Source organism: Marmota monax, unplaced genomic scaffold, assembly GCF_021218885.2.
Source record: "Marmota monax isolate L192 unplaced genomic scaffold, Marmota_monax_Labrador192_F-V1.1 WCK01_AAM20220418_F8-fsc00126, whole genome shotgun sequence".
NCBI classification, from domain to species: Eukaryota; Metazoa; Chordata; class Mammalia; order Rodentia; family Sciuridae; genus Marmota; species Marmota monax.
The window spans coordinates 3,468,864-3,481,694 of NW_026695245.1; the positions used below are offsets into that span (position 1 = coordinate 3,468,864).

A 12,831-nucleotide genomic window follows, 5' to 3' on the forward strand; every position below is an offset into this window, starting at 1 on the left:
CTTTCTATTCATTGCTCCACTGATAACAGGGATAATTAAGTGGGATAAGTAATAAATTATTTATAAGTGATAAATTAATTGGATTAGGTGTTTTGTGCCTGAGTTTCAATGTGTGTGAAAGGAGATAAGAATATCTGTGCTATATTATTTATAGGCATATTTTGAGGCTAAAGTAAAATGCTAGAAAGCACTTTTATTTTTTCAAAACACAATATAAATACTATGTCTTGATACTGTTAATAATTTTACAGGTGCTGCTTCACGACACCCATTCTGATGTCTGCTTACGGTAGGCGTTCCTACAAGATCACAGGACAAATATTGAGTTTGATTTTATTTTAAAAATAATAAATCACAAAACTAAAATGTTGGAACAAGGTCACTTAACCCTCTCCCCAGGTGGTTAGTTATTGTTATTGTCATCATCATTATTATTTTCGATACATGTTTAAAAGAGGAGATCTTTAATATGTCAGCCTCATTGAGAAAATGTGTCCCTGGCACAGGTGGTTTGCAGAAGAAAAGTCGATCTTCACAAGTGCTTTGTCCTCTGCTTTTATTTTAAAGTGCAGACCCTTGGGGGGGAGGGACAGAGGGGTCACTCCAGGTCTGTCACTGAGGAACCAATTCCCTCAGAGAGGCCAGAGCAGCATGGATGCGGACGTGCAATCTGTTTTCAAAGTCGTAGCCAGAGAAATCCTCCTGTAAGAGCAGAGAAAGACTGTTTAAAGTGGACGGTTAGCTCCACTTGCACAGGGCACTGCATGGTAAAGCACAGGACATTTCACACTCCAGGCAAAGCTCCCTGCAGCCTAGTAAAGGTTTCACATCCACTTGATTTTCTTATTCCCCAAACCTCAGACTTTGTATTTACTCTACAAGTGTAAATTGAATGCTGGTAATGTTCTCTTTGGAGAATTCTCCTTATGTTATTCTTAAAATAGTAGCCTCAAGTTGTGCTCAAACTAAGTTACTGCTAGAAATTTTTAACTCAAGAACATAGTTATGAAAAACAAAAGCTTATTTTCCCTGGAACTAGGTGCATGCTCGTATTCCCAGCCTGCATGTATTCGGGAGGCTGAGGCAAAAGGATGGTTTGAGCCCAGCAGCTGGAGACCAGCCTGGGCAATATAGTGAGACCTTATCTCAGAAAAAGAAAAAAAAAAAAGTTTGTTTCTCCACCCAAACACTAAGACTGTAGCAATTATAAAACAGGCTGAATAATGTCTCAGGATCTTGGAATTTCACTTAAAAATCCAGGGCTCAGCCAGGCATGGTGGCACATGCCTATAATCCCAGCAACTAGAGAGGGGGCAGGAGGATCTCACGTTAGAGGCCAGTCTCAGCAATTTAGCAAGACCCTGTCTCAAAATTTGAAAAAGAGATGGGGATATAGCTCAGTGGTGAAGTATTCCTGGATTCAGTCCCTAGTACAAAAAAAAGAAAAAGAAAAAAGAAATCATGTTCTCACTGATTGAATTAGTTATCACTTCTCCTTTCCAGAGTTATTGATCAGAACATTACCTCACAAACTTTCTTGAATTCAGACTCAGGTGTACAGTGAACAGGAAAAGAAGGGCCATGGGGAAGAGGAAGATTCAGGATTTTTACCTTTGCTTGAAGAAGTAGAGTTCGCCCTCTTCCTACAGTCTAGATACAAGAAAAACGTTATTTCAACATACAACCATGTATATTTAGGCAGAAAATATTATCATTGGAGGACATGTTAACGAACATAATTCATAGTACGTAGAGGTGAGTCAACTGGTCAGTCAAGTCAAAGACTCCATGTTTCCTTAATATAACAATGCTTATTAATTCTCATCAAGGCTTTGCTTGATAAATAATGCTTCATAGTCCTCACTGTACATCCTGTGAGGAGCAATAACTGAGATATAGTTCTATAGGTTAAAAGTTTACTAAACAACCTGAAATTATTGATAATTAAGAAAGTGTTTTTTATCTGAAGACACTAAGATATATCCTTTTGAAAGTATTGCTCAGGGGGATATTAACTTAATTTCTCAAAAATAGATAGTCCATTCTTGTTGTATACATTATGGGTACATGAAGAGAAAAAAAAATTTCATTAAAATAAAGAACATGGTGTTAGAAGATTCTATCTAAATTTGTAAAAATTACATTTTCTGTTTTGGTAAAATTAGGTGTCCAAATGAAAAGATTTTCCAATTAAAAATCCATCTTTGGAAAGATAAGCTTTTACATTTTCAAGAATTAGGCTAGAGTTTTAATTCTGTTGATTGCCCATTCATTTGAAAGCTAAGATGAACTTACTAAAATTTGGTATTTTATAAAGTTAACCCCACTAACCCATTGTACTAACTTAAATGCACACCTTGATAATAACTGTCAATATTATTTGTATGATAGTCTAAAATTTTTAAAGTAACCATACATGATATCATCATCTTTATTTATTCTCATTGACATCTTTATTAAATTGGCAAGGCAAGTATTTTTTTTTTCTGTTTCATACACGAGGAAGAAGGTATGTGGTTAAGTAACCTAACCAGTGGCATAAATGTAAATGGCAGAATTAGAATCCTGACTCAGTTCTGTTCCCAGTACATCATCCTCCATCATATCGTACTGTACTAGAAAAAACATTCGATTTTCCTCAAATGAATCTTTGTCTCAAAAGTTACATTTATAATTCAAATTCCAGAAAAGACATTACTTCCTTAAAGATAGGAAAATGGGATTACTGGCTTTTTGGACTCATCCAACATGAAACCAAGGAAAACAAAACAAAGAACCCTATGGTTCAATCCATTTATTTTAAGTGAGGGATGCTTTGTGCCTGTTTGTGAGCACATTTTTGCTGATGAATATTATTTTAAAATATATGTACATATATGGAAGTGATCTTACCTCTGGTTTGTCTAATAGAAGACAGCCAAGTTCATAGCAAGCATATGGCTGAATATACAAATTGTTCTGACGACACACCTCATCTTTAGCAGCTCGCTGAAAGAACTGAAAGTAATAAAAAATGTTACTGGAATAAATTTATTTCCCTACTAGCATAAAGCTCATCACAATCTTCTGGAGACAAGAAGGGAGAGAGATTTTCTTTTTGTTTTCCAGATCAGATTTTCTCTTCTCACTTTCATTCCTTCCTATCCATCCCATTCACATTTTAGAAATCCTTCACATGCCTGTCTGGTGTGCTTCCTCCAGAATATGTCTTCCACCACTCAACCTAACTTATGCTACTTATTTTTCCAGATGACACACCAACTTCTATGGATCTTATTATTGAAAAATATTCTTATTTGTATATCAAAACATCCACATTTTTTGGTGGGTGTCATACTTTTAATTCACAAGTAAGAAAAAAAATGCCACGAAGAAAAAACATTTGTTGAGCACCCACTATGTGCACTACATTGAAGGAACTAGAAAAAAGTATAATATGTGGGTTCTTGAATAATGCAGAATTAGTTTGGAAGACAAGAAACACAAAAAGAGTTACAGCATAAGATAAGAATAAAAGACCTGATTGTTCACTTGGAACTAGTAGATACATGAAATCAGAGATATTGAATAAAGCAGCTAGAATATATTTCCATGTCTCCTCCCTAATCTTGGTGGAAAAGCATCATTTTTATATTTAAAATGGAAAACACACAAGCCAAGAACCACCTCTTGATGTGTATCCTGATTGTGTCTTGTTGGTACTTAAACAGAGTGATCTAAAATAAACTGTTTAGAGTCATGTAATAATGATCATAATCACACATTGGAAAATTGATTTAAAATTCCAGTACAAATATATTAATATTCTTGCATTTAAAAGTCAAGTCTCTATTACTTATATGAACTCTTTCATAAAGTAGTCAAAGTAACTCTGGGATACACTTAGAAAAATTAACTGAGGTGGGGATGTAGCTCAGTGGTTGGGCCCAGTTCTAGCCCTAGCACTAAAATGAAAACAAAACAAAACTAACCAAACAAAAAACTAGGTTAGAAAGATCTCTCCAACAACACTGGAAACCTTTTAGTGATTATTTTTCATTTAATATGTACCTAAACTATCCTAAGCTAGCAATTTCCTGGACTTCACCTCCAGTTCTACATCAGAAAGCTGCAGGTATAAAAGAAGGAAATGATCATTTTGGTTTCTGGCTATGTGTGAGGCCTCCTCCTGGCTATTCATGAAATTGTATCTTTGATAAATACCTAGTGCCAGAAAAGAAGCCCATGTATAAAGAAGTGTCCTGGGAATCTGCAGTTACATTAAAAATACTACACTCATTACCGTCAACTTCTACCATCTGAAAAGATGGCGTTAATCAAATAAAGTGGGTAAAGTTCACATTGCAGTGGGAGGTTTGGTTTTGTTTAATACTTTTTCATCTTTCTCACAAACACAGATGTAGGTGGTCATGGTTTATTTTCTGTAGCCATGACAATGTTAACAGCTTACCTGAAGGGCATCTTCTGAGTTTCCTAGACATTTGTGAATGGCACCAAGAAGCAAATACTTTAATCCAACAACAGATGAATCATCCACTTCGTGGCAAGCTTAAAGAGAGGGCAGTGAAAACAGCAGGAAGGAAACACAGTCATTCGGTTCCTTGAATATCACCAAGCGTGAAGTCACTACTTCACCCTGTAGCTACATATTCAGTTCATGTTTCTGCTCCCAGAAATTCAGAAGACACTATTCGTCTTCCATTAGTGAATCTCCTCCATCAAAGAAAGGCAAAACTATCAAGAAAACTCAAAACAGCACCCTATTATTACCAAGTAAAAGAAGCCACTCTGAAAAGGCTGTGAAGATGATTTCAAGTATTATTCATGACATTCTAGAAAAGGCAAAACTATGGGCACAGTTGAAAGATCAATGGTTACCAGAGGTTACAGAGGATGCAGAGACTAACAAGTGGGACACAGAAGACACACAGAAAATGTGCAGCACTAGGAGTGAACCCCATGTGAACTATGGACTTTGGGTGAGTTATGCTGTCACTGCTGGTTCATGGAGTGTAACAAATGTACCACATGGTGGCAGGAGGCTGCAGTGGGGGAACCTACAGGATGGGAAGGAGTATATGGGAACTGTCTCTTCCACTCAGTTTTGCTGTGAATCTAAAACTGCTCCAAGGAAGAAGCTCATTCATCTCAAGATACTGCATCACCTTAACTTCACAAACCATGCAACAGGCACGTTTACATGACTGAAGTACTGTGCTAAGCAATCAAGAAGGACCGGAAGCTTTCTTGAAGGATGTTATGGAAGTTTTCCAAGGAAATGAGATCAGATGCATAGTGGAGCTAATAGAGGAATAAAGTAATAAAAGTATTTCTATGGACTAATAAAGATATTAAGGTGCAATGAGAGCGTATGTATATAAAATGTGAGTTCAAGATCTTAGGGCAGCGATGTTAAGGAAATGTTAAATGCAGTTCCTTCACTTGCTCATTCATTCATGCATACACTCACTCAGTCAATATTTATTTGGCACCTACTATTTTTCAGGCAGCAGGTGCTCAGACTACAACAGTGACAAAATAGGTAAAAATTCCTGCCTTCACCAAGGACTAGAATAAACATTTCTCCAAAGAAGACATACAAATGGCTGACAGGTATGTGAAAAGATGTTTAACATCATTAATCATTAGGGAAATGGAAATCAAAAATCACAAGGAGCTAATATTTCACATTTGTTTGAATGGCCATTATTAAACAAACAAGACAACAAAAAATAACAAGAGGATGTGGAGACATTGGAACCCTTCTTGGTGGGAATATAAAATGTACACATAAAAATATAAATATAAATGTAGTTACTATGGTAAACAGTATAGAGTTTCCTCAAAAAAATTTTTAAATACAGGACTAGGGTCGTGGCTCAGTAGTAGAGTGCTTGACTAGCATATCTGAAGCCCTGGGTTCAATTCTCAGCACTGCATATAAATAAATAAAATAAAGGAATGTCAACAACTAAAATTTTTTTAAAAAAATTTAAATCAAATTAACATATAATCCAGTAGCAATTTCCTTTTGGTTCTTTACCCAAGAGAATTAAAATCAGAATCTCAAAGAGCCATCTGCACATTTGTGGTCACTGTAGCATTATTCAAAATGGCCAAGATAAGGAAACAATCTAAATATCCATCAGTGAACGACTGGATAAAGAAGATGTAGGACAGACATATAAAGGAACATTATTCAGTCTTACAAAAGAAGGAGATCCTGTCATAGGCAACAACTGGGAGGAACCTCAAAGAACATCCTGCTAAGTGAAATAAACATCACAGAAGGAATACTACACGATTCCACTTATATAGGTATCTGAACTAGTCAAGTTCAAAAACAGAAAGAAGAATGATGATTTTAAGGGGTAAGACAAGTGGGAGCTGCCATTCAATGTGTTTAAAGCTTCAATTATGCAAGATTAAAAAGTTCTAGAGATATGCTTATACAACATTGTGCCTACAATTAACAATAAAAAAAATTACTATGAAGATTGTAAGTGGGTATCAGTGTGCTTAGAGGGCAATATGGGGAAATGTACCAAAGAATTTAATTGGCACATTCAGAAATTTCTCTTTCAGGAACTTACTCTCAGCTAATACAGCACACAGACGCAAAGATATACGTGTCCACTATGGTCATTAAAGCAACTGTTGGAGCACAAGTTTGGAGATAACCAACGTGTGCACAGCTACGGTACCAGTTAAGTACATCATCAATGTCTCCTATTTTGGAAGACCACAGAGACATTTCAAAGAATGAGGCAGCTCTATGTGTCAATATTAAATGATCCCCAAAATGTTGTTAAATGAAAAAAAGCACAGGGCGGACGAGTGGGTAGAGTGTGTTCCCATTAAGTGCAGCTATCTCTTGGCATCCTTGGCACATCGGTTCCAGGACCCCCCCAGGATCCCTAAACCCAAGGATGCTCAGGTCCCTGATGTAAAATGGCCTGGCATTTGCAGATATCCTGTACATCTTTCTATATACTTTATATCATCTCTAGGATTACTTGGAATGACTAAAAAAAGGTGAACACTATGTAAATAGTTGTTATACTGTATTGTTTAGGGAATAATGAGAAGAAAAAAAGTCTGTGTGTACATGTTCAGTTGGAGGCAATTTTGTTTTTCAAATATTTTTTGTCTGTGGCTGGATAAACCCACAGAAGCAGAACCCGTAGATGGAGGCAGGGGAGACTGTATGAGTACACACACACACACTCATACCTGTATAGATAGGTACACTCACATGTATTTGAATGTATGGAACATCTCCAGAAGGTCACTCCCAAAATCACAGGCTGCAGTTGTCTTTTGGGAGGAGACGATGTCAGAGTGGAAGGCATGCTTAACAATTTGCTTCCCACCTCTTTGAGCATGTGGGAATATTTTTGCAAGTTTGTGAACTACTTAAAAAAATTAAAACACCGCTGATCCTCAAAAATAATGTCAACAACAACAACAACAAAAATTCTGTTCTTAAGAAGCTTACATCTTACTGGGCACCATGGTGAACACCTGTAATCCCAGTGGCTAGGGAGGTTAAGGCAGGAGGATTGCAAGTTCAAATCCAGCCTCAGTAACCTAGCAAGCCCCTAAGCAACTCAGTGAGACCCTGTCTCTAAATAAAATACAAAATAGTGATGGGGATGTGGCTCAGGGGTCGAGTGCCCCTGAGTTCAATCCTCAGTACCCACCCACGCCCCCCCCCCCAAGAAAAAGAAGTTATATCTTCTGGGGGAAACAAATAGTGCAAAAGACAAACATGTAAATAAGTGTAAGTGCTAAGATGCTAAGGTGAAAAATAAGGGGGAAGTGGGATTAGAAGTATGTGCATAGGTCGAGTTTCACTGAAAATGAAACATTTGAGTAAAGACCTGAAGGAAAGGAGTGAAGGAGCCATGGGAGTGTGTGGGGGGAAGCACTCACAGTGGTAAAAAGAGCATGTGTAAAGGCACTGGGGCCAACAGGGAACAGGAAGAATCAGCAAGGCTGGAGCCTGAGGAGCAAAGGGGTAGAGCAGAGAGCAACTGTGTAGGGCTCTGCCAGCCAGAGTGAACTGGAGATGATGGCCATAGAGAGTTCTGAGAAGTGGAGCGATACAATAGTACTAAGGTTTAAACAGAATCACCCTGGCTGCTGTGATGAGAACACAGACGGCTGGCTTCACACCAGGAAGGACGCGGTCGGCAGGGTCAGGGTGGTGGGATCAGGGGCCATGAGTGAAACTACCAGAGCAGGAGACAGTGACCCAGCAAGCTCTGCTGACCGTTACAGAGGGGGCCTCAATGCACAACGCTGTGTGGGCTTGATGGACAGCATTTTTGAAACACTCAGGATCCCCACTGCCTGCTGCTGTCACCAGTTTCCGAGGGAGTGTAACTTCCTCTACAAACTCTTCACTGAACTCTGTGTAGCTGGATTGATTTGGAGCATCGCTGCTTAACACCAGGGACTGATAGCATCTGATTAACCTCAGAACTGGGTTGACTTTTAATAAAGATATTAAAGAATTATCTCATATTCACCCCCAGAGACTGCCCCTCTCTCCACCAACACATCTTTCTTGTTGGATTGTTCATTTTGAAAACTGAAAAGATAACGGTCAAATCTCACAGGTGATTCATTCTTGTGCCCGCCTCTTATATCTCTATATGTTTTCAATCTCTCTAAATACATGGCCCTGCACTTGTACATTTAAAAACTTCTTAAGATCTTAATTATTCCTTTAAGGTAGACATTGGTAGATATTCTATACTTGCTTCTACAAGGGAAGGGTTTTGAGTTAGGCAAACCCTTTAAAAATGAACATAGCAGAATTTATATATCTAAGAAAATTTTGTTTTCTTTCAAGCAGTCCCCTTGGGAAGGGACGTTCCTATTCTAATTACAGAGCCACTGCTCCAAACTTCTTTGGGAATTTCTTTTGACCCCTGGAATATAAGAGTGGTAAAGTTTTAACCTTTAAGAGCAGACTCTTTTTTTGTTTGTTTTTAAGAAATAGGCAGAAGTCATCTATGGGGACGTCTGATGGTAAAAATGTGTAGGATTGATGGGCAATGTAATCTTTGGTCATAAACAAGTATAATAGCAGAAAAATCAGACAGATTTTCTACAGTGGTTTATAATCTATTTCTGGAATAAGCTCAAAACGTTCATGTTAAAGTCTTTTGGGAAACAGCAGTATATATGTGAATAAGAATTTATTTCCAAAGACATTTTCCATGAAACCATACTTTTGGAGGTACTTGTATATTTTTTTTGTTTTTTTTTTTAATTGTAGATGGACACAATACCTTTATTTTATTTCATTTTTTATATGGCGTTAGAGATTGAATCCAGTGCCTCACATCTGCTAGGCAAGTGCTCTACCACCGAGCCACAACCCTGGCTCTACTTGTATTTATTTTAACATAGCTGCCTCATCTTGGAATTGTTCTTCTAGCTGCATGATTTAAGCCTCCTCACACTCCCAGCAAGGTGAAGGTGTTTGCAGGATCACTGAAAGTCCTGCCACTCAATGTGTTATACTCACACCAGCAGCACAGATGCTGGCTCCCAGGGAGCTGGGCATGTCACCCAGCTGCTCTGAGTCTGCTTCCTCATCTACAATGGGCATGACAATACTCTCTGCCATTCCTCTTTCTCTGGATTGCAAACATCTTGCTAGACTACCAAATGCCATTCAAATACCTACCATTAAGCCTTTAGACGAAATGCAACATTATTTCTTTAATAATCAACAAAGCTCTATTTTAGTCAAATATTTAGTTCATTCTCTCTTTGAAATTTTCCTACAACTATAATAATTATCACTGTTACCTATAAGCTGCTGGGTTTTCTAATACATGAATCAAAAATGTAGGCTTCTAATTACACTTCAAGGTATGTGTACGCAAAACACTCATCAACTTATGTTGTACACTTGTGTTTGTAGTGACTTGGCTCATGATAGTTTAAAAAAACAAAAATTAACCAAAGGTCCATTAATAGAAGAACAAATAAACAAATAGTGGTTTGGGTATTGCCATACAATAGAATGCTACTCAGCAAGTAAAAGAAACTACCTATTGCTACAGGCTGCAATGTGTTTAAATTTCACAGACATTACGCTGAACAAATTAAGCCATGTGCAAAAAAAAGTACATCCTGTATGGTTCCTCTTCTACAAAGTTCAAGGACAAGCAAAACTAATCTACAGACATAGAAATCAGAACACAGGGTGCCTTGAGGTGGAGATTAACTGGGAAGAGGCAAGCAGCAAATGTCAAGGGTGGTAGATCATGATCATGGTGAGGGATGCCAGGTGTTTCTAGGTGTCACATGACTCGCTGAACACTCAATCTGAGTGTCTTATGCATATGAATCACACCTATGGAAAACAAAGTGCTTTCACTGGGGAAGGAAATGCATGCTTTCAGGGAGCCCCATGGCTGCAGAACTAAAACCAGGTGTAGCAGAGAATCACTAAGCACTCCCAGCCAGGCAAGTGCATCTGTCTACACCTGTGTCTCCCACTCCCACATGCTGTGACACAGAACAGCCCTCACTGCTGCACTCTCAATCCAAAAACAACACAGCCTGAGTAATGCTAAGGAGAGTCGGAAGGAGCCACACTGAAGAAAGAAGCAGGTGTGCACGGTCTCGTGTTTACCTTGACTCATCCTCTGCAGGTTGGGGAAGGAGCAGTTGGGAAGGGCTTTCCACAGGTATAAGACCTCGATGGACGCCAGCACACACAGCACTTTGGTTGGGGTTTGTTTCCGGAATCTCTCTGCCTGCAAGCAGTTGGAGTGATTAGGCTCTATTTTTTCAAAAATAAATACAAAATACATTTTGGAGACATGGAAAAGCAAATGATTCATGTTCAATGTGAATGTCCCTCTCCCACAAAGCCAAAAATGAAAATTTCTCTATATTAAAAAAAGTTCTGCTTTCCAGTTTCTAATATATTTGTAGATAGACCTCACATTCATCATTAAACTCAATCTATTCTCAAAGGATTCTGAAAACTTGGGGATGAGACCAGATTTATTTTAGTTTAAATCGATACATGTGTAATAGCTATGTGACAAACTACTCCATGTGTTACTACTCCATGTGTTACACAGAAGATGGAAGACTAGAGATGTTTGAGTTACAGGTCTATCAAGCTTTAAATTTTCTCCTTACGCCTAGTGTTCTCAGTTGCATTTATTATAAACATTATAATCCAACGTTTATTCAAACAAATTCATTAAATGATCATTCAATAAATATTAATGAAAGAAAAATATGCTTATAAAGTAAAAGAAAATTTATAAAATTAAAATCATGGAAACCTCAGGATATGACATGATATTATATAATTCAAGGTTAGCAGAATAAATTTGGGACATTGTCCCTATAGTCTTGACCTTTCTACTGGCAAATCTGACATATGCTCTAGCTTCTTATTACATCAAAATGTGACATGCTTACCCTCCTGAGCATCCAACAGTCTGTGTCTCTCACTAATTCTGCCAGTGTGCACCCTTTTGAGACCACCTAATTTTTTAGGCAGATATTTTCCCTGTCCAGATGTGCTCATTAGCTCTACAGGGTCTGTGACATCTCTACTCAAATTTTTTTTAAAGTTTTTTTTTAAAGTTATTTGTAGAGAAACAAGTATTTTTTATTCAGAGCAGAAATGTGCTAACAGGAGTAAATTCTCTCCACAGTGGTGAAGCACATTTCATGTGACATGTCTGTCACCTGATATGAACATGTTTTCCTAAAGCCCATCCAAGGCAGAGCTAGTCACAAATGTCCATCATAGATAAGACACTGGACCCATCAGCTCCATCATACCTTTTTCACCGAGAACTGTTCGATCTGGTTGTTTTTCCTTTTGAAGAGTTTCTGAACCTCTTTAAAGACGATCTGTGCCCCATCCACATCACCAGTGGCTCCCTGGCAGACTGGAAGAAAGCAGAAGTGTATTTCTAGAGTATTGGGGCGGGGTGGGGGGAAATGCCACTGAACCCCAGGAGGAGGAGGCCTGGAAAATACCACCAAGGAAAACACAGGAGCGCACACATGTAAAGACAGCCACATGGGGGACTGTGCTGCTCTGCATGAAAGCCACGACCCCCATCCTCTTGTTGGAGAGGAAGGCTTGCATGCAATGAAATCCTGAGCTGCTGTCACAGTGTACCACCTACTTGGAGCCCATGTGCCCAGACGGTAGAATAAAAAAGGATGTTTTGGGGCTGAGGATGTGGTTCAGTGGCAGAGTTTCCACAAGGCCCTAGATAAATCCCCAGCACCCCCCCCCAAAACAAAAACAATAAAAGGAATCTTAAGGAAGAACAACTAGGAGGTGAAGGGATCGTGGAAGCTTCATGGTAGGAGGAGGAAGACATCTGTGTCCTAGGAAGAAAGTCATGGATTAGTCCTGCACATGTTCATTGGCCTCCTACCACCATAACCCATCGACAAAATGTGAAGAAGAAACACAAACTTGCAGTTAGGAAAAAAAAAATGTATATTTCAGCTGTAGAGATCACACACACACACACACACACACACACACACATCACAGAGTTCCAATTACAAGGCACATAGTAACAGGATCCCTTAGCATGGGAGAACCAAAGTGCTTTTAGGAAAGATCAGAAAAGAAGAATCATTTCTTTTTGGCGTAATGGGAAGCTCTGAGAAGCTAAGCTGAGCCTTGAAGGATGGCTAAGATCTGGATCATCAGCATACCACCTTCATACTGCCCTGTGCCCCATGCAGACAATCCTTTAGGTGTGAGACACAGTACGCTAACTCATATGTCAAAAATAAGCATATTTAAACATC

The 12,831-nt window shown here is 38.5% G+C and overlaps 1 protein-coding gene across 1 annotated transcript in view; it reads right to left on the reverse strand.

The window, feature by feature from the left end:
- Positions 1 to 321: 321 nt before the first annotated feature.
- Ttc39c (tetratricopeptide repeat domain 39C) overlaps positions 322 to 12,831 on the reverse strand; it is a 101,593-nt gene continuing 89,083 nt past the window's right edge. Inside the window, exons 9-14 of the mRNA XM_046433624.2 lie at positions 11,836 to 11,945; positions 10,661 to 10,784; positions 4,451 to 4,548; positions 2,893 to 2,997; positions 1,612 to 1,650; positions 322 to 702 (exon numbers count right to left, since the gene is read on the reverse strand). Coding sequence (XP_046289580.1) covers positions 613 to 702; positions 1,612 to 1,650; positions 2,893 to 2,997; positions 4,451 to 4,548; positions 10,661 to 10,784; positions 11,836 to 11,945 — 566 coding nt within the window. The 3' untranslated portion in view covers positions 322 to 612. The remainder of the gene's footprint in view (positions 703 to 1,611; positions 1,651 to 2,892; positions 2,998 to 4,450; positions 4,549 to 10,660; positions 10,785 to 11,835; positions 11,946 to 12,831) is intronic.